The sequence below is a fragment of the Trematomus bernacchii genome, unplaced genomic scaffold, assembly GCF_902827165.1.
Source record: "Trematomus bernacchii unplaced genomic scaffold, fTreBer1.1, whole genome shotgun sequence".
In the NCBI taxonomy this organism is placed as follows: Eukaryota; Metazoa; Chordata; class Actinopteri; order Perciformes; family Nototheniidae; genus Trematomus; species Trematomus bernacchii.
The window spans coordinates 2470244-2488474 of NW_022987571.1; the positions used below are offsets into that span (position 1 = coordinate 2470244).

The following is an 18231-nucleotide window of genomic DNA, read 5'->3' on the forward strand; positions in this document are numbered from 1 at the left end:
GCTCACTGGGGCATCACAACGAAGGGACAGTGCTTCACAGTGGAAGTGGAATCAGGATGATAAATTTATATCTAATGCCGATTACGCATGCTTTCATTTGTGTGTTTTGAATTAAGAATCTGCTTCTTATTTTTTAATGGACCTGTTCTGGTTACATCAAGTGTGCGTTCTTGTTAACATATTCAAGATTAAAGTGTTCACACATGGTATTGCTTGTGTAAAGCCATCTGTAAAAAGGGTTTATGTTGAAATTAAGATGTTTTGTTTTGTTTTTATAATGTTATTTTGGACTTTTAACAATTATTATTAAATCCTTTATTTATTAATCATTAATATAAAATCGCTAGGGTTGCCAGTTGTGAGAAAATCATCCACCTGCTTTTTCTTTTTAGTTGTTTATTAATCCATCAGGAAAAACCCTTGAATGGAGGGTTCAAGCACTGATTCATATTTACTAGTGCACATTTTATGGGATGTTGAATATTGATTTATCAACAATAATAATGACGGTAAATGAACTTTATTTATCTCTGTTATTGATGTTAATGAGTTTAATATGTGTGTTCATTGTGGTGGTAGTAAAGAAAAACAGATGACATGAAACCGTAACTGCAGGCTTGAAACGTACCTTTATTTTTGTTAATCATTAATAATGGTAAGGACTACATACCCTTGGCAACCATCAACAAAAATAACAAAGTGATGAACTAATATTGGTAATATTGGTAAAGCTCACCAACACTTTTTGACATGCGTTCATTGAGTGTAACAATTAATAAGCATTTTTAAGCATTTTGGCTGGTGAAAAAGTTGAATTCATTAAAAGAGTTTTGCCAGAGCTGATAGTTTAAGTATCCAACTAATTATATGTCTGATTGTATGAATATTCTTCCCATACCTCAAGAATGGTTCTTTGCTCTTTGTTCATCTGATTGTCTTGACACTCAGCAAGCATATTAGCGGGGACGTGCACTGTCAAATATCGTTGGCCCAAGAAACTTCACAAAATCTATTTAATTGGTTACTCATCTTATCAATTTTGAGAAATATGCACAAAGTTTGGTAAAGAACATCTCTAGACAAAGACAGAAGAAGTTACTTTAAGGGTTTTTGTTGTTCAAAGAAATGTGTTGCCATTTGGCCAAGAGGTTATGTAAGGGATGTGCTTCAAGTTAGTATAAAAGTCTATAAATGATTTTATTGACTTAAAAATGATCATATTTAATCCGCTAAGAAAAATACTCTGTTCCACCGGCTTGAACTGCGGCGACAGCAACGTGATTTAAAATGACGGCAACACTGAACGAGGTTTTCTGTAACTGTCCAAATCTGTTCACATTTTCTATTCCATGAACCAGTCTTTAAACACTGCCAGGGCCAATGCCGTGTTCCTGTTAGTGTTTACTTCCTGTCTGTCTTCTTCTGTTGTTCCCTTTAGTGTTTACTTCCTGTCTGTTCTTCTGTTGATTTCTCTGAAGTCCAACGCTCTGTCTTTTTACCTCTTTCCTTCTCTCCGTTGATCTTCCTTAGAAACCGTCATTATATTGCTTAGCAGTGGTGTGTTATGGAGTATTAACAACCTCTGAAATGTCCAGATTGACCAATCAGAATCGAGTATTCAACTAAGCCCTGTAATAAGCTATAATAAAATATACAACTATAATGTAAATGTATGTATGGATGAATGTATGGATGGATTGATGGTTTTCATTAACAATTCTATAGAGTGGTGCAGGAATGATTCCTTAAACCAGAAAAGACTAGGCATTTTACCACTTTCGGTTCCCTTTTCTTGAAGTCAATGGTTTTTGGAACATGTTTTTGGTTAGAAGCATAATAAGATCTGTGGTTACCATAAGCTTACAAGATTTTCTCTTTTTGTCTAGGACAGTAAATACATCAATAAATACCCCACTGGTGAATGTCTGAAGCTTCTCTGCTTAAAAAAGCCAGTTGCTAAACTAAACTACTAAACATCATCACAGCACCACAAATCCGCCTTTCGCTTAGCGGGGGTGATGTGCAGCCGTGCGACCTCGAGTTAGTTAGTTTAGCTTTTTATATATGATGATTGATCTAAAAGTTGTGTTATTTTTGTGGAGATTATCCTACTGAACAAACATGTAATGTACCATAACGTGTGTTCGACACAGAGCTTATTTTCTGCAATATACCGAAATACAATGGAAAAATCCAATTGCTTTATGTTGAGGAAGTCTCGCCATGCTAACTTCCGGGTCGTCCTACAAAAATACGTCATCACTTACACCAGTCTATCAGCTGTAACATAATAGCAGGGACAGGCCTGCTATTTTGCGGAAACAACCATACAGACACGACTTGTTACCGTACCCAAGAGTATACAGTATAACAGTTTTCCCTTACCAGGTAAAACATTAAAATGCTGCTGACATCATTAAAATGTTTTAACATATAAAAACATATCAATGACAATGACGGTTCTTCCTCTTGAGTACAGGCGATGCACTGCTGATGATTTTCCAATAGTCAAGTTTTGAAGCGTACTTATATTTTATTTGTTCGATTGGTACATTTTCCAAGTAAAGTTACCATCTCCCCCCATATAGAATCACCTATCATATGACTGAAGTTCTCTAATTAGGTAACATGTTGACAAGCTGAACCATCTGCATGACAAATGTTCAAACTACATCCACTGACTGCGAGATATGGCTGAAACAATATTCATGAATCTATAAGGAAATATTGCTTATGGATACACCATTCAGTCAAATGTAAATGCTGCCGACTGTACATTTGCTTTGTGTCCTGCTTTTGTACAATGTATGGTGTTATGTCATTGCCTAGATCAGGGGTGTCCAAACTACGGCCCAGGGGCAAAACACGGCCCGTGGCCCATTTTGAAACAGCCCCCAGCTAATTCAAAAAGTAAAATGAAATATGGCACACAAATGAAACTTGTGCTTGTCATATATCCTACTTCTGAAATATATATGTTAAAATATATTACGCAGTATTCATGTGTTAATAAGCCCACTTTTCAAATAAATTGAGGCAATTAAAGTTGGAAACATTTTCAAACAAATCTTAGTTGATAAAAAGAGCCCAATAACTTAATTACATAACAAGCTTGAATTTTACCGTTTATATTCCCTCTTCTTATCAGCAATCTGAGGCTTCTGTTTTAAGGAATGAGCTGCTAACAAAATAAATGAAACCCTATGAAGAGCTGTGATGTAGGCTGTTGTGTTTCTTAAAGCATTTTCAAGTATCAAGCATCATTTACCTACATTTGATTGATTTTGCTAACTTATAACTTCACTAATAAGGCAGTATATCTCACCTCTAGTGAGCGGCCCAGCCCTTCGTATATTTTTCTGTATGTGGCCCTGGTCTAGATATTCCATGTCTTATTGTTTTATCATATTTGATAACAATTTTATTTCAGTTTAGTTCTGTCATTGCATTGTTTGACAAACCCAATGTCCCGGAGCCCTGAATAAATAACAGTGTTGTGGTGTAAGCTGTAACCAGGATGTGGGAGCAGTTAGTGCTGAGGTGTCCTAACCCCCCGCTCCGTCTGTGTTGGCTTTCACTGCGTCTCCCAGTCACTGTTGTCCCAGCACTAGGATCAATATTTGAACTAGAGGGCAGGGTGAAAGGCCGCTCCTATTCACACTCACACTGAGCAGCTGCACTCCGCCCTGATAACACGGATCTGACGCCGTCCCTCCACACACACACTGCTATTGGCTGGCTGCTTGAATAGGATGCAACTTCCTGGTTTTAACTGAAGCACAATGCAGCTGCTCATGCACTCACCTTAGATAAAGCTGAGAAATACCGGCACACACACGTAGTGTTAACTAAACACACATATCCATTGCTTTCAGATCATGTAAATGCCAACACTTACCCCTTCACACACACACACACACACACACACACACACACACACACACACACACACACACACACACACACACACACACACACACACACACACACACACACACAGAGAGACAGTAAGTACTTCATTTTTGCTTCTGTGACAATATATTCATTTAATACAAAGCAAAATGTATTAAACAAATATGTCTTTAAACATTGGTGACACAACTTACAACATTCTTAAAGGTTAAACAGATTTCAGGGCTGTTCAATTTAGTACATCACAACTTTTGCAGCATTTTCACTTCCTCCTAAACAGTCCTATATGTTCTTATATTTCCACTTCCTGTCTGGGAGCAGCATGCTAGCAGCTCTGTGAGGATTACATTATGTAGTATGGAGCTTTTAGCTAAGTGCTAACACCACCATGCTAACAGGTTCACAACTCTAACATTCTAAAGCTAATCAGGTATCATGTAACCATGTTCATCATGTGTGTGAGCAAGCTAACATTAGATATTAGTAGTAAACCTTGCCAAAGCAGATGGAATGTCATCAGTTCTTCATGCATTTGGTTTTAGAACAAAGTATTAACACCACTTCTATCATTTCTGAAGCATAAAAAGGCAATCTCCAGAAGTAAAAAGCTAACATTAGGCTATAAACAAACTGTGATGACTCAACATCACCTCTGCTAAGCTAAAGGCAGCTAATGTTCAGCGTGAAAAAGATTAGAAGTCTCATTTAGACACTTGTTAGCAACCACTGTTTTTAAGAAAAAACACATAAAAACTGCTTTAGTCATTTACCAGTGGGGTATCTAATTTTAAATCCCTAACTCAATATCAGGTTTTAGGCCTCGGTTTTGCACCACTCAAAGAAGCCTTTTTTATGTTTCTATGTTACCTGAAGGCTAACCTATTTCTCCGGCATAATAACCAACTGCAGTAACTCCAGCCTCTGCCTGAATGAGTAGAGGTGAGGTGAGGATGGCCTCAGGGAGATGATGGTTCAGTAAGAAAGAAACCACACTGTAGGCCTACCATGGTTTTTCAATAGGCCCCTTTAACCACAGGGCTAAACTGAGGGAATTCATTTAGCAATCTGAACGCTAGATGCAGACAAATTCCTTACACTATCCCTTTAGTGCTGAGATCTAGAGATGATTAACCAATTTTAAATAAACCTCAACTCAAATGACCTGAAAATTCTTTGTTTGCCCAATGTCACATCTTCTTCTGTACAGCTGAAAGGGGGAGCACACACATCACATGAGAGGGGTCCATTACTCATTCATAGAGACTCCTGACGTCTACTCTGATATTGATATAGTGGGGAGTATTGAACATTTCAGCCACTAGAGACCTTGCTTACTTATTTAATTCTAGTGTTAAGCTGTGACCAGCAGCTCCATGGCTCCCTCTGTTGGTGCACACAAACACCGTGTTAGTCATGCACTCATTAAGAATCTATCTTGAAGAGCTTGCTCTATAGACGTAATGTCATATTTGATCTTTCCCCAATAAATGATACAAAAATGTATATAAACTATTTTACAGTAGAGTCAGTATGGGCAGAGGTAATGATTGAGATCACTTTCAATGTACCCATTGCATGCGAGTGTTGCATTCAATGTATTGCATGTTGTAAAGTTGTTTTCCATGGAATTATTCTTTGCAGAATGTTTCCACTCATCCCAACTGCTTCTTGTTTCCAGCAGTCCCACTTTCAAATTAAACAAGGCATATTTATGTTTGGACGTTTATTCAATACACTGTGTACAAAAAAATTCAACTGAAAATATGACTGTGTATGAATGTGTATTCTGTATTCATACAATCATTTCATAATGAACCCATCTAAAAAGGGCCAAAGGTCTCAAGATTGCATCAAAATAAAATAAAAAACACAGAGGGTGGAGGGAGCAACAAGAACCATTACATTCTTACCGTCCCACAAGAGACACAAAGGTCAAAGTTTTCACAGAAAACGTTCCATATATCTGACCCACAGATAACACAGAGTACACGCAGCAGCAGCTGCTTCTGAAGCGTTCATGTTAGAAGCTCATGATTTTCACGCCACACACACGTCCATCTGACGCTCTGACTGAAGCGAGTGCACAGAAGAAAGCTTGATAACACACTGCCGTTCTTCTTAATCTTATCACCTTCAATGCTGGAAAGAAGTCTCACAGGTCAGCAGAGTTCAAGTTAAGAAAGCAGTTTCCATTCTGTGCAGTTCTTCCTTAGGCCCATTTTAAGGAATCATGGCTGTGTCTAAATTCTATTGGCCTTTTTCTTTATAAAGTGCTTCCAGATTTGTTTGTATCACACAGGAAGGTCAAAGTTGCCGACTTCTGTACAAACCGACCCATGAAGGAATATGAAGCAATATCAGGTGCAGGTACACAGTACAACAGCCACAATGAGAAGGTCATTCAGTCGTATGAAGAGCTTAGGACACTCCTTTGGTGGACCATGTTGATGAAGCAGCTCACACTAGTGGTCAAGTGGTGGCATGTTTCAGTCTCACTGTTAAAATGATGCCGGTAAAAACACAGTGCGTCAGTGAGGCAGAGCTCAGTCCCTGCAGGATCAGTCTCTCTGCTCTCACAGAGCTGCAGTTTGATCAATGAACGGCTCCTCCGGGGGCCAACCATTTCCCCCAGGCTAGTGTCCGTGCTGCGGGTGCTGGTTGTGTTGGTTGTTGGCGGGGTGGTTTGGGGGCAGTGGGGGTCCGTTGACACCAGGGTGGTAGAAAGCACAGTTGCTCTCGTACCGGCAGCTGCCCTTCATCATGAAGTGACGACACACAGGCCTCTTGGACATGTCTGCCGAGAGGAGACAGAACAGCGTTAGCATCACATCACACACTCACACTTTTCCAAACTGTGCAACACCCTACCAGGAAACATCAGAGGCCAACTCAATGGACATATTTAAATGACAGCGTAAGTGTATTATTATCATTGTTTTAGTTATTTATTATATTGTATTTATTCATTTCGTATTGAATCTTCCTTTATTTTACTGGGAGGGTTTTCCCGAAAAGGATCATTATTTATTTTGCTGTTAAGTATTTACCTCCTCGTGTCCCTTGGAATTGTTATATTACACTTTTATGCTGCATGTGTGAAAAACGATTTGACCTTTGACCTATGGTAAATGACATGTTCTCAGTTTGAGCTTGTGTCATGTTGTTAAAGTTCTATGAGCTGCTTCTGGTGTATGAAAAGTGCTATACAAATAAAGCATTATTATTATTATTCATTTGAATCTCTCACTGCACAAGTTGCCGAGTCATCATTACTATCAATATTTGTGTTGACTTTTTGCAATTGGCCTTTGTTGTTTTGTGCTGAGAACATGTGAGAACATTGTCCCACATACCATTCATGTTGTTGTGTCCTCCTCTGGGTCCCCCTCGTCCTCGGCCCCTGAAGCCCGGCTCTCCCCCCCCACGGCCCCGCCCTCCTCTGTGGAAGTGGCCCCCCCTGGGCGGCCCTCCTCTCATGGAGTCGTCTCCCCAGTAGTTCCCGTTGTCTCCTCGGCCCTGGCCCGGCGGCGGCCCCATCATGCGCGGGCCCCCGCCGCTGTTGAACGGGGGGCCGTGGTTGTGCGGAGGTGGAGGGTGGTTGAAGCGGGGAGCGCCGGGGGGGTTGTTGGGGGGGTATCCGCCATTCATGGGCATTGGCATGTGCATGTTCATGTTGTTCATGTTGTTCATGCCCGGACCGTGACCCAGCAGACCCGGGTTGACTAGAGAGAGACAATAATGATGAGTCACAGAACAAGCAAAGCATGCTGGGACAGCAAGACAAGATGGGAGAATTAGATGGGAAGTTTACCTGGTGGAGGTCCGTTGGGGTTCTGGTTCTGGGTCTGCTGCAGGGAGCCCAGCAGCTGTTTGATCTTGTCGGAAAAGTTGGGCTGCTTGATCAGGTCTTCAGTCGATTGGTTACCAGAGGCGCCCTAAAGATACACACAAACACACATTAGATACACAATACAGCTACAAACACAACTGTGCACATATTTGACGGTCTACATCAGTGGTGTCAAACATACGGCCCGCAGGCCAAAACCGACCCGGCAGAGGGTCCAATCCGACCCACGGGTGACTTTAGATTTACATTTCCTTCACAAGGCACCTTCTTCCTGAATAGCCCCCACTTTAGTCTGTATGCTGGTGTGTGAGGATTACTACACAGATGTGGAAGTGAATGTAAAATAGTTGTTTGGATCACAAAGTAACCTACTATATCTTCATTATCAGTTCCAGGTACCTGTGTCTAGATGTTTTTGTAGACACACTGTGATCTGTACATTGCACATATGGAAATGATAAACTGAGACATAATACTGTTGAAATTGCACTTATTTTTACTTTCAGGTTGATCATAATATTTAAGAAGATAGTTCATTAAATGTGAACATCTTCAGAATGTACTCTCTTGCTCCTAAACAAAGGGAACCGGTAGGAGTTGTGGTCATTTATAGGTTATTATGCTGGGATTTGACTGGTCCGGCACACTTGAGATCAAATGTGGCTGAATGTGTCCACTAATCTAAAATGAGTTTGAGACCCCTAGTCTACATATTGAATGTGTATTTTGATTAGCGCGTTAAAAAAGGAACCCATGATCCTGATTGTAAAATAGTATGTGAAAGCTTCTCCTGACGGTTCTCACCATGATGGAGGTGAGCAGCTCCTGCACGTTGACGGTGGGGGCCACAGGGCTGCTGACGGGGTTGGTCTGCGGGCTGCGGGAGCTGTTATTCAGGTTGCCCATGAGGTTGGCGAGGACAGGAGGCAGCTTGGAGCTCTCGCCCGGGGCCATGGAGCCCGGCTGGGTGTCCATGGGCTCCGCGTAGCCATCATCCCCCATGGAAGAGTCCTGCAGGGGACACAGTATCACACACATTACACAATGTGTCTAATGAGATACAGTGTATGTGTTTGTGTGTATGTTTTGGGTGTACTGACCTCATCCAGTGGGATGATTCGGGGGGGCATGGGTTCATACGGCTCTGGGTCTGGTTCATGTGGACTGTCCGGCACACTAGTGATAAGAAAAAGATGGAAATGATTAACACTGCGACTCACCCCCTGACTTTTTAGCACATATTTTTTAAACAAATGAGCCTAGAAGCATCTGATCCTGTTCCCTACCTGTCTTTGGTGAGGAAGATCTCCTGCAGGATGCCCATCTCGCGGTCTCTCTGGGTCAGTTTCTCTGTGCTGTTGGCCCCGGCACTGACCAGGCAGCCCGTCAGCGTCAGGGGCCTCGGCGGGGACCAGGGGACCCTCTCCTCCATGGTGTCATGGGAGAGGCGGCGGGCCATCTCAAACGTCTGCCTGTCCATCATCAGCTCCCGTTTGGCGGCCTCACCAAAGTCCTTAATCTTGTTGACGTTGACTGTGAGTAAGATGAAAATGATGTTAATCATTTTGTCATATTGTAATAACTGTGTTTTACAGCAATCACCACTCGACAATGTGCAATAGGAAGCATGCGCTGTACCTCTCTCTGTCTCATCCAGGTCAAAGTAGAAGTAGTGTTTGAGCTGCTCCTCCTCCGCCCAGTGGACCGTCTTCTTCTTCTTGCCCTTCTTGGTCAGACTCTCCTCCTCCCCCCGAGGTTCTGCCAGCGCGTTAGGCGTCTCACCTACAAACAATAAGACACAATAACATTGAGCTCTGTGTCTTCACAACTTCATACAATTCCTCTGTTTGCATCTCACATATGTATCTATCAGTACAATAAGCATTTGATTGCACTGTACAGCATTTCATTTAACATTCGATTGACATCTTATCCTATTTTACTTCCCCTGCATTAGTCTTGCACCATTCTCTTGCACTATTTTATTTCTACTCTCTTTATTTTTGGCACTATTTCTATTGATCCTTTGATTTAGTCGTGTTCTTAAATGTTGTATGTTGACTACGGATGGAAACTAGCTCAAAGCTCAAATCCGGCATGTTTACGTTTTTAAAGCATTATTTGTTTTAAATGTTCATCAATGTGCACTGTCCCTCGTCAAATAAACCATTAAATGAAAGAAAAAAAATAGTTGTAGGTCTGATATATATTTATGTTGCATTGTTGGAGGAGCTGGTGACTTAAAGGGGACCTATCATGCAAAATGCACTTTTGTACGTCTTTTCTACATGAATATGTGTCCCCGGTGTTCCAGGGAACTCACCAAGTGTCAGAAAACACAACCCTCTCTATTTTCCTCCATACCCAAATCTCTAAAAAAGGGGCTGCAACGGATCTGATACAGACTGATCCAGATTTGAACACTGTCCTGACGTCAGGACGGTGGCGCTACGGCTATTGGGCCAACTCCACCAATCAGGAGGAGACAGCCACGGCCATTGCCGTTCGAAAGCGCTGGAGACGATGTAGTACATATGCCAGGCCAGTAGGTGGTGCTGTTCTCACTGAATCAACCCTTGCTAAAACAGAGCTATGAATTGTCAAATTGAGCAAAATGAGGCATGGCTAAAATGCATGATCTGTTTGGTATTTTGAAAAGAAAAAAGTATAAATATGCCTTATATAGGTATGGTCCTACACTATATTATTCAAATATAGCATGATAGGTCCACTTTAAGTGTTTCCTTGCATGTCTACACTGTGCATATAACAATAAAGCCCTTTGAACCCTTTGGACCTTTGAATGAAACCAAAGAAAAACCTATATAAAAACATCACAGAGCATGTGAGTCTGTGTGAGGACTGACCGGTGTCAGAGGCCTCGGGCTCCTCCGAGGGGACGGGGGTCCCCGGCCGATCTGGCTCCAGGTTGTCATCCGCAGGCGTGATGGAGGCAGCTTCTTCAGGAGATGAAGGTTTAGTCGGAGATGAAGAGTACACAGCGGGTTTGCTGTCAAAGGGGTTTGCCTGAGAACAAAGAAGGAAGAGAGGGACGTTTGGTTACATTTTCTGAGAACCTGGGGAAAAAACTAAAATAATACATTCAAAATAAAATATATACAAATTCTGAGGATGTTTTGGACTGACAATGACCATAAAAGATTAAAATAAAAACATACTGAGGCATCTTCGGACAGGAAATGGCTATAATAAATACAAATTAAATAATAGACAATGATTCTTAGTATGTTTTGGACAGAAAATGTTATTATTAAGATACAAAATAAAAACGTTCAGAGGCTATTTTGGACTAACATTGGCCATAATAACTGCAAATGAAATGGAAGGAAAATGTTCTGAGTGCGTGGACTGACAATAGCCAGAATACAGACTGACGGTAGGGGCGTACCTTGTTAGACGTGGGGGACACAGCCTTGTTCCCAGCTGGACTGGTCGGAGCAGACTTCTTCTTCTTGATTTTGACCCCGGGCACTGGAGCAGAGTTCAGAGCATCGAGGAACCCGGTGCACTCCATGGCTGCAGGGAGAAACAGGAGCGGTGAGCACAGCTACATCACTATCATCTCTTTTATATATCATTTAAATGTGTGTCTGAACGTACGTTGAGCTGGAATGATCTTGATTTTGATCTCTTTGGCGAAGTTGATGGTTAAGGGTTTGTATTTCTTCTCCAGAGGCGGGGCTTCTGTTGGACCAGAGCTGAAAAATAAAAGAAACATGTCAGTACTCTGATCCGCCACTGGAGGGCAGCGACGAGACAGCTGCAAGAATACACAACAGACAAGCAGATATAGGGGGGCAGCAGTACCTTGGCCTCTTGAGGACAGGGGGCTTGATGTTGTACTTGTCCCCCAGCTGAGGGGCGACGGGCGTCTTCTTAGCAGGGGCTGGGTTGGGGGTGTCTATTTCCAATCCTACTCAACACACAACATATTTAATCTCTCATACAGAACTTATAAAAACAGAATTCACTTCCTCAGTGCTCAGCGTCAGGTTTACCTATGGAGCGGATCTTGGTGTGGCTGGGAGCATGAGCTTTGGGTTTCTCCTTCTTCTTCTCCTCCTCCACCACCACAATCTTTTCCTTCACCTCCTTCACCTCCTTCACCTCCTTCACTGCCACCTTGGCCTCCTCTTTCTTCTTCTTCTTATCTGCAAGAGAAATTATCACTGGTGTTAAGTAACCGAGTACATTTAGTCAAGTACTGTACTTAAGGTACTTATACTTCACTTGAGTATTTCAATTTTTTGAAAAGGTAAGTTGTGTACTTGTCCTCCACTACATGTATTTAATACCTTTAGTTACTTTACAGATGTGGATGAATGATGTGAAATATAATCAAGTGTTAAATCAGACGTTAGTTCCACCTGGAGTAAATTCACAAGCTACCCTGCAGTATACAAAGTCATTCAAACTAGCTGCACCTTTACCAGCTTTGAGAACACTTTCATAAATAAAACATATCATATATGTTATTCTGAAATGGACCAATCTGCACAATGAGCACTTTTACTGTCGCTACTTTAACTATATGTTGATGCCAATACTTTTCTTCTTTTACTTGAGTAATATTTTGAATGTAGGACTTCTACTTGTAACAAAGTATTTCTACACTCTGGCTTTTCTACTCAAGTACAGGATGTGAGTACTTCTTCTACCTCTGGAAATTATGAGTGTAATAGCAGATAGGAGCCATGGTGAGCACAGACAGACATTTGACAGGTAAATGATGGGTGTGTACCTGCAGGAGAGTTAGCGCTGGACACACTCTGGGAGCGGATGGTAGCCATCCAGCCGTCCACGAGCACGGTCGCCAACTTCCTCAGCTCTAAGGGTGACAGACAGGTTTATTAGTATACATAATACACACTACTGATATATCAGGATACATTTCGTGTTTAATGTGCAAGCAAACTAACCTTCTGTATCTGCAGTCTTACTCAGCTGCTTCACCAGCTTGGCGGTGTTGTTCTGGGGGAAGATTAAGGCACAAACAGGAAGTTAGAGACTATAGTTCAACAGAGTCCTGCAGACATTACTACTGCCCAACACCCACCTGTTTGAGGTGGTCCACTTTGAGAGGGAGCTTCTGCAGGGTGAGCAAGATGAGCTGCAGCACGGGGGAGTTGTTGGTGGTTTTGGAGTAGGTGAGCCAGGCGTTGAGCATCCTGTAGCCCCCGACCCTGATAAACCTGATGGAAGCGGGAACAAATGATTAATAATGGAGGATGGGTAACACTTGGTGTAGGGAGAAGTGTGGAAGGTGTAAGAATAATTCCCATGAGGAAGCCATACAAATAACCTATATAAAAAAAAGTGATTACATTTTTTTTTTAAAACTGACTCAAGAAACCACTAATGTAGTAAATTCTATAACTTCCTGTTTCTTGAGAATTGCCTGCAAAACAGCTGTTCTTTTGTAAGAATGAATGAATGTTTACCTAAGAACAAATCATTTTTAGACAACTAAATATTACACAAGCACTTTAAAACTCTGAAAAAATATTATTACAGGGTATATGCAGGAATCCTGAAGTCAAATGTAATACCTTGCAAGACCTTTTTTAAGACCCTTTCCATACATTTTAAGACCTCATCGCCACTTGGAGTTTTAACCGGTTACATTGGCGACACACTTTACCTCACATTGACTATATACAGTATTGATTGTCCTTCCTCCTTATCTTCCAACCATTTGGACGCAGACTTGCATTTCCCCGTAACGATGTTGTTTAACAACCGGCGTAAACGGAGCTTCGCGCGCTATCAAGCAGTGAGCGTGCGATGTGCTGTTCAGATGACGTCAAACCCAACGGGATGCCATAAATAAACTACACAGAATCACACTACACACCTACGCAATGATTACATTCAGGCACACTGTAGAATACAACCTCTTTGGACAATTTATATACTTATTGAAAACAAGCTACAACATGTAATACCTTGGAAAATGCCCTTTAATACTTTTTAATAGCCTTCATTTTCGCTAAATTGATTTATCAACTTTTAATACTTTTTAAGACCCCGCGGACTTTACTTTTTTATTTTTTAAGAGCTTATTGAATGGAAACGTTTCAAACTTGTATCCACCCATTACAAACAATACATTGATATATACAGCATGCAGAGTGGAAGCGAGGCCTACCTGTTGAGGATATCATGGGATTTGGTCTGCAGCAGGATGCTCAGGTACATACACCTACTGACCATCTTAGTAGTAGCTTTCATCAGGCTGCATGAAAAGAAGCATGTGTTAGGATATCGTGAGTAGAAGACGATTCAAAAGAGAATGTTTCACAGTAAAGTCACAGCAATGTGTCAGAGCTACTTCCTGTTGCTCACCTGTACACCTTGGGGACTCCCTCCAGGCTGCGGAGCTCTCCATCCTTCCCCAGCAGAGACTCCACTCCCTTCAGGATCTCCCTGGGGTCCACGGGTCCCCCTGCCATATCTGAAAAACACATATCAAATTGTTAATACACATGGCAACACGGCATGGGTGTATTATAGTTCTAGTATGAACAGCAAATATTTGGAAGGTATAGACGGGCTGTTTCTAGAAGGGACTTGTTGCCTGCCAAATGGAAAGGGGAGCTACACGTCACAAAAACACACCCAGCCTATCGTTAGGATTTGAGACTTTGCTCCAAAAAAGTTTCCAACAAGGAACTGTCACACTAGACAGACAACAATCTGACAGGGCTCAGATTCCCCTCACCACTGAGACTGAATCAGCTCAATCCAACACCAGCAACCTGGGCTTATCAAAGTCACTCCAACAACATGGTCCAAAGAACTGATGCTCTACACTCAAACCAGGAGAGAACAACTGGAGCAGGCCGACATGTCTCACCCTGACAGACAATCTGACCCACTATCTGATGAATCATTTGAACATCAGGCCAGAAGAAATAAGCATGGGTAGTTTGGTGACATGGCCACATACATATTACTATTCACAGGCAGCAGCGTTTCCCTCCTGCTACAGCTCCATGTTGCTCCTGCAGCCGGACCTCCACAGAGCAGCTGCTGCCCCGGACTCCACCCGCTTGGAGCAGTTCACCAGACGAGCAGAGTCCCCTCTCTGGGACTTGCCGGACTGACATGTAGAGGAGACTGATCTCATTTAAGAGTGATGCAACACAGTTTATTCCAGTTCAGACTCTTTAAGAGGCAGCAGCGACCACAGAACACAACTGCATGTTACTGACATACAAAATGTTACACATTCACTGCAAATCCACTTGTTTTATTTAACTTATCACTAAATGGAACATTGATTCCCTAATCATAAAGTAAATTAATACAATGTATGAATAGCTTTAACTATGATTTACTACTACATATATTGAATCAATGTTTCAGACACAAAAAAGACAAAAAAGTTGAAATGTCAAAGTTTGGTTAGAATAAAAATAGATATGACTTAGTGAAAGAAATGTTACCGGTAATGATTGATCACATTTTTAATACCACACTTCTATCACAATCATTCACATTTGTGCAAAACTGCAAGTCAAACAAAAACAATGGGAACAGAAACGTCTTCAGTGTAAAACCCTCATGAGAAATCAGATGAAATGACGAAAACAATTAAAAAATAATTCAGATTATACAACCCAAAACATTTAAAATGGGATAAAGGTAACTGTATGAATAATGAAATGCTTTTAAACTGTCAAATGGGTTTTTTATATCCTCAGATATGTTTAAGGACATCACTGGCAGCAGGACACTATTGGCCCCCTACAGGACACCTTATGATCACACTGACACTGAACTGACTGTGGACTTACACAATAGAGAAATGCATTACAAATTAATAGAATGGTAAGTGCAATATCACATGACAAGAGTGACAAATAGTCACACGGTAATCTGACGGATAACAAACTAATGAAGAAAAGGTGTTGGATGTTAATTAATTCAATCAGTCTACTTTTTATCTTTAAAAAGTCCAAAGTGACCCAAATAGACAGCCAACAAAGGGTTAATTTGTCTTTATGTATATCTTCAATTAAAATGATTAAACAAGTATCCTAACAAAAGGGGTCTTATTAAATATAATCAAACTGCTTCATGAGTTAATTGCTCTTGTCATATAAAGCATGCACATATTTTCCGCATGTTTTATGCGTTTTCTGATGAAACCGTCACCCTGCCACAACACGTATAAAGAACCTGCATTTCTGACGGAGTTCAATTCATTGGAAATGATGTGAGGAATCAGTTAGGTCTTACCCGTGTAACTGTAGTAGAAGTTTTATATAGTCTCAGACCTCCAAAAAACTGCAAATAACCCAATTCCTGCAAATATCACAGTTGTTACACATATACACAACATCTGTTTTAAGCATGGCCCTGGTTCAGTGGGGGAAAGAACATTATTTGTGTCCTACTGGGGTGTTTAGATATATCACTGGTACATTATTGTAAACAAACTACTCTTCTAGATAGAAAAAAAAGATTTGCTGTATTTTCGTTATAGCTGAGCAACAACAGACTAAACTATGACTAAGGAACACTCATGATATAGACACTGAATGAATCAAATAACAATATTAGACGCCCTTGGTTATATAAGGGCAGTTCAAGCAGCCTATAAAAGGCACGCGCTTAGGCTGTCATGTGTCATAGCTTAAACAGGCCTGCTCCTGTCAGAAGGGGAGGGGCGGCTATCACAGCCTCCCTCCGTTAACCACTTCGACGACAACCCAATGTCGACACAAGCAACAATGGCTCTCCCTATGTCTGGCAAAACCCGTGCTGGTGTGAAGGAAAACAAGTCGGCGAGGACCAGATATTTACTGAACCAACCAATGCGACAAAAAGCTGCATGTACTTTCTCTGCATTTCGGTTTTGTTAAAAAATAACTCCCAAATGTTGCTCCAAGAACACCGCCAGCCCCCGGAGCTGTCCGAAGAAAAGCAAACTACAACCAATCCGCCATGTTTGACAATTCCGACTGTTTGTGCTTCGAAAGACCACTTCGCTAGTCATCCTGCAATCTTTATCCACAGATTGCCGAGTCCCTGTGCTTTAGTTATCGACATGTCAACACACAGTGCTTCATAGAATATGTCCACAATCCTCAAGCTAACGCAATCTTTATGTATAGATTGTTGTAGGTATTCGTTCCGTGGAGCAGCCCCTACTAAACAAACCTGGCAAGCAAAAAGTCCGACTTCATTAAGCAGTAATTAAATGGCTATGCCTACGGCAATCTTTATGAGTAGATTGCTTATGGTTATTTTATTAATAGACTGACAATTTAGTTTTTGTACAACCCGTCCATTCCGTCTCACACACAAAGAAACGGAGCCTGGTGCCTCCATCCACTTTCCTGTGTGAGCTCATACTATAACATTGTCTATATTCAAATTGTTTGCCAAAAACAAGCTAACTTACGGTACCGGCTAACCAGCTACCGCTAAGTAATTTGTCGATTTTTTAACCTAAATGTATCTCGATTCAATTTAACTTTAAAATCAACTTACTATTGACACTATAGATCCTCAGCGTTTCGGGTGTATTAGAGTGTGCTTTTCAGGCACTTATATCTCTTATTTCATAAGTTTATATCGTCAACCTTCATGGTTTTAATATCAACTGAAATACTTCTTATGGGTGGGGCTGTTATAGTTAAAGGCTAGCCTTTCCTTCAGGAACAAACTTGAGGCAAAAATAGTAATCAAATGTCCAATACTTGAAGAAAAAATATGAATTTGAGTAGAGTTGTTCAAAGTCCTCGACGGATCAGTCTTCGCCAAAGCAAATTCATACCTGCAAAACACACAAAGAAACACACATTCAATGTCGACTCTTTCGACAAATTTCATCGTCCTCCGTCTTTATCAAAGTCCTCTGTTGGTTGTTTAAAACATTCAATAAAAAAATCGCATTTTAGACGGAGAAAATGTTATAAATAAGTCTTGCTGTCTTTCTGACTTCACTTACCTCTGAACAAATCCAGGAATGAGCCCGGGCGGGAGGGACTTGGGTTTTATACCAAGTGACGTTTTTTACGTCACGAACAACGTTTTCCTTTGTATCGCGCTGAAACAAAATGGTGGATAACCGTCCTTCACTGACCTGCCATGGGCACAATGGCGTATCACACGTGATGGATACTAATGTTGTGATTACCTCCACAGATTCACCTTCAAAGTGTTGCATATTTGTATAATTTCGTAGATACTTAAGACCCTTAACGAATTTTGTTGATTAAGCTGGATTTTGGTTATCATATTGTATATATATTTAGTTCATTATATTTCTTCAAAATGGCGACTGTCTGTCTGTCTGTCTGTCGCTGTCGGGGTTGGGGGTTGATGCTTGATACTCACATGCGTCACTCATAATGTTAATAATATTGTCAATTCCCAACAGAGAGTACAATTAAAAATGACAGAATGTGGATGTACACACATCCAGATACTTATTA

At 41.1% G+C, this 18231-nt stretch overlaps 1 protein-coding gene across 1 annotated transcript; it reads right to left on the reverse strand.

Moving 5' to 3' along the window:
- Positions 1–5620: 5620 nt before the first annotated feature.
- On the reverse strand, positions 5621–17789 carry ppp1r10 (protein phosphatase 1, regulatory subunit 10). Its single transcript, XM_034126200.1, has 19 exons — positions 17745–17789; positions 17285–17570; positions 14129–14237; positions 13932–14018; positions 12840–12975; positions 12703–12754; positions 12525–12611; positions 11782–11934; positions 11591–11696; positions 11384–11481; positions 11172–11299; positions 10630–10789; positions 9401–9544; positions 9049–9295; positions 8863–8938; positions 8567–8773; positions 7724–7847; positions 7266–7634; positions 5621–6706 (listed from the first exon to the last, which is right to left on the reverse strand). The coding sequence occupies exons 3-19, from the start codon at positions 14233–14235 to the stop codon at positions 6546–6548; spliced, it is 2442 nt and encodes an 813-aa protein (XP_033982091.1). The 5' UTR covers positions 14236–14237; positions 17285–17570; positions 17745–17789; the 3' UTR covers positions 5621–6545.
- Positions 17790–18231: the final 442 nt, after the last annotated feature.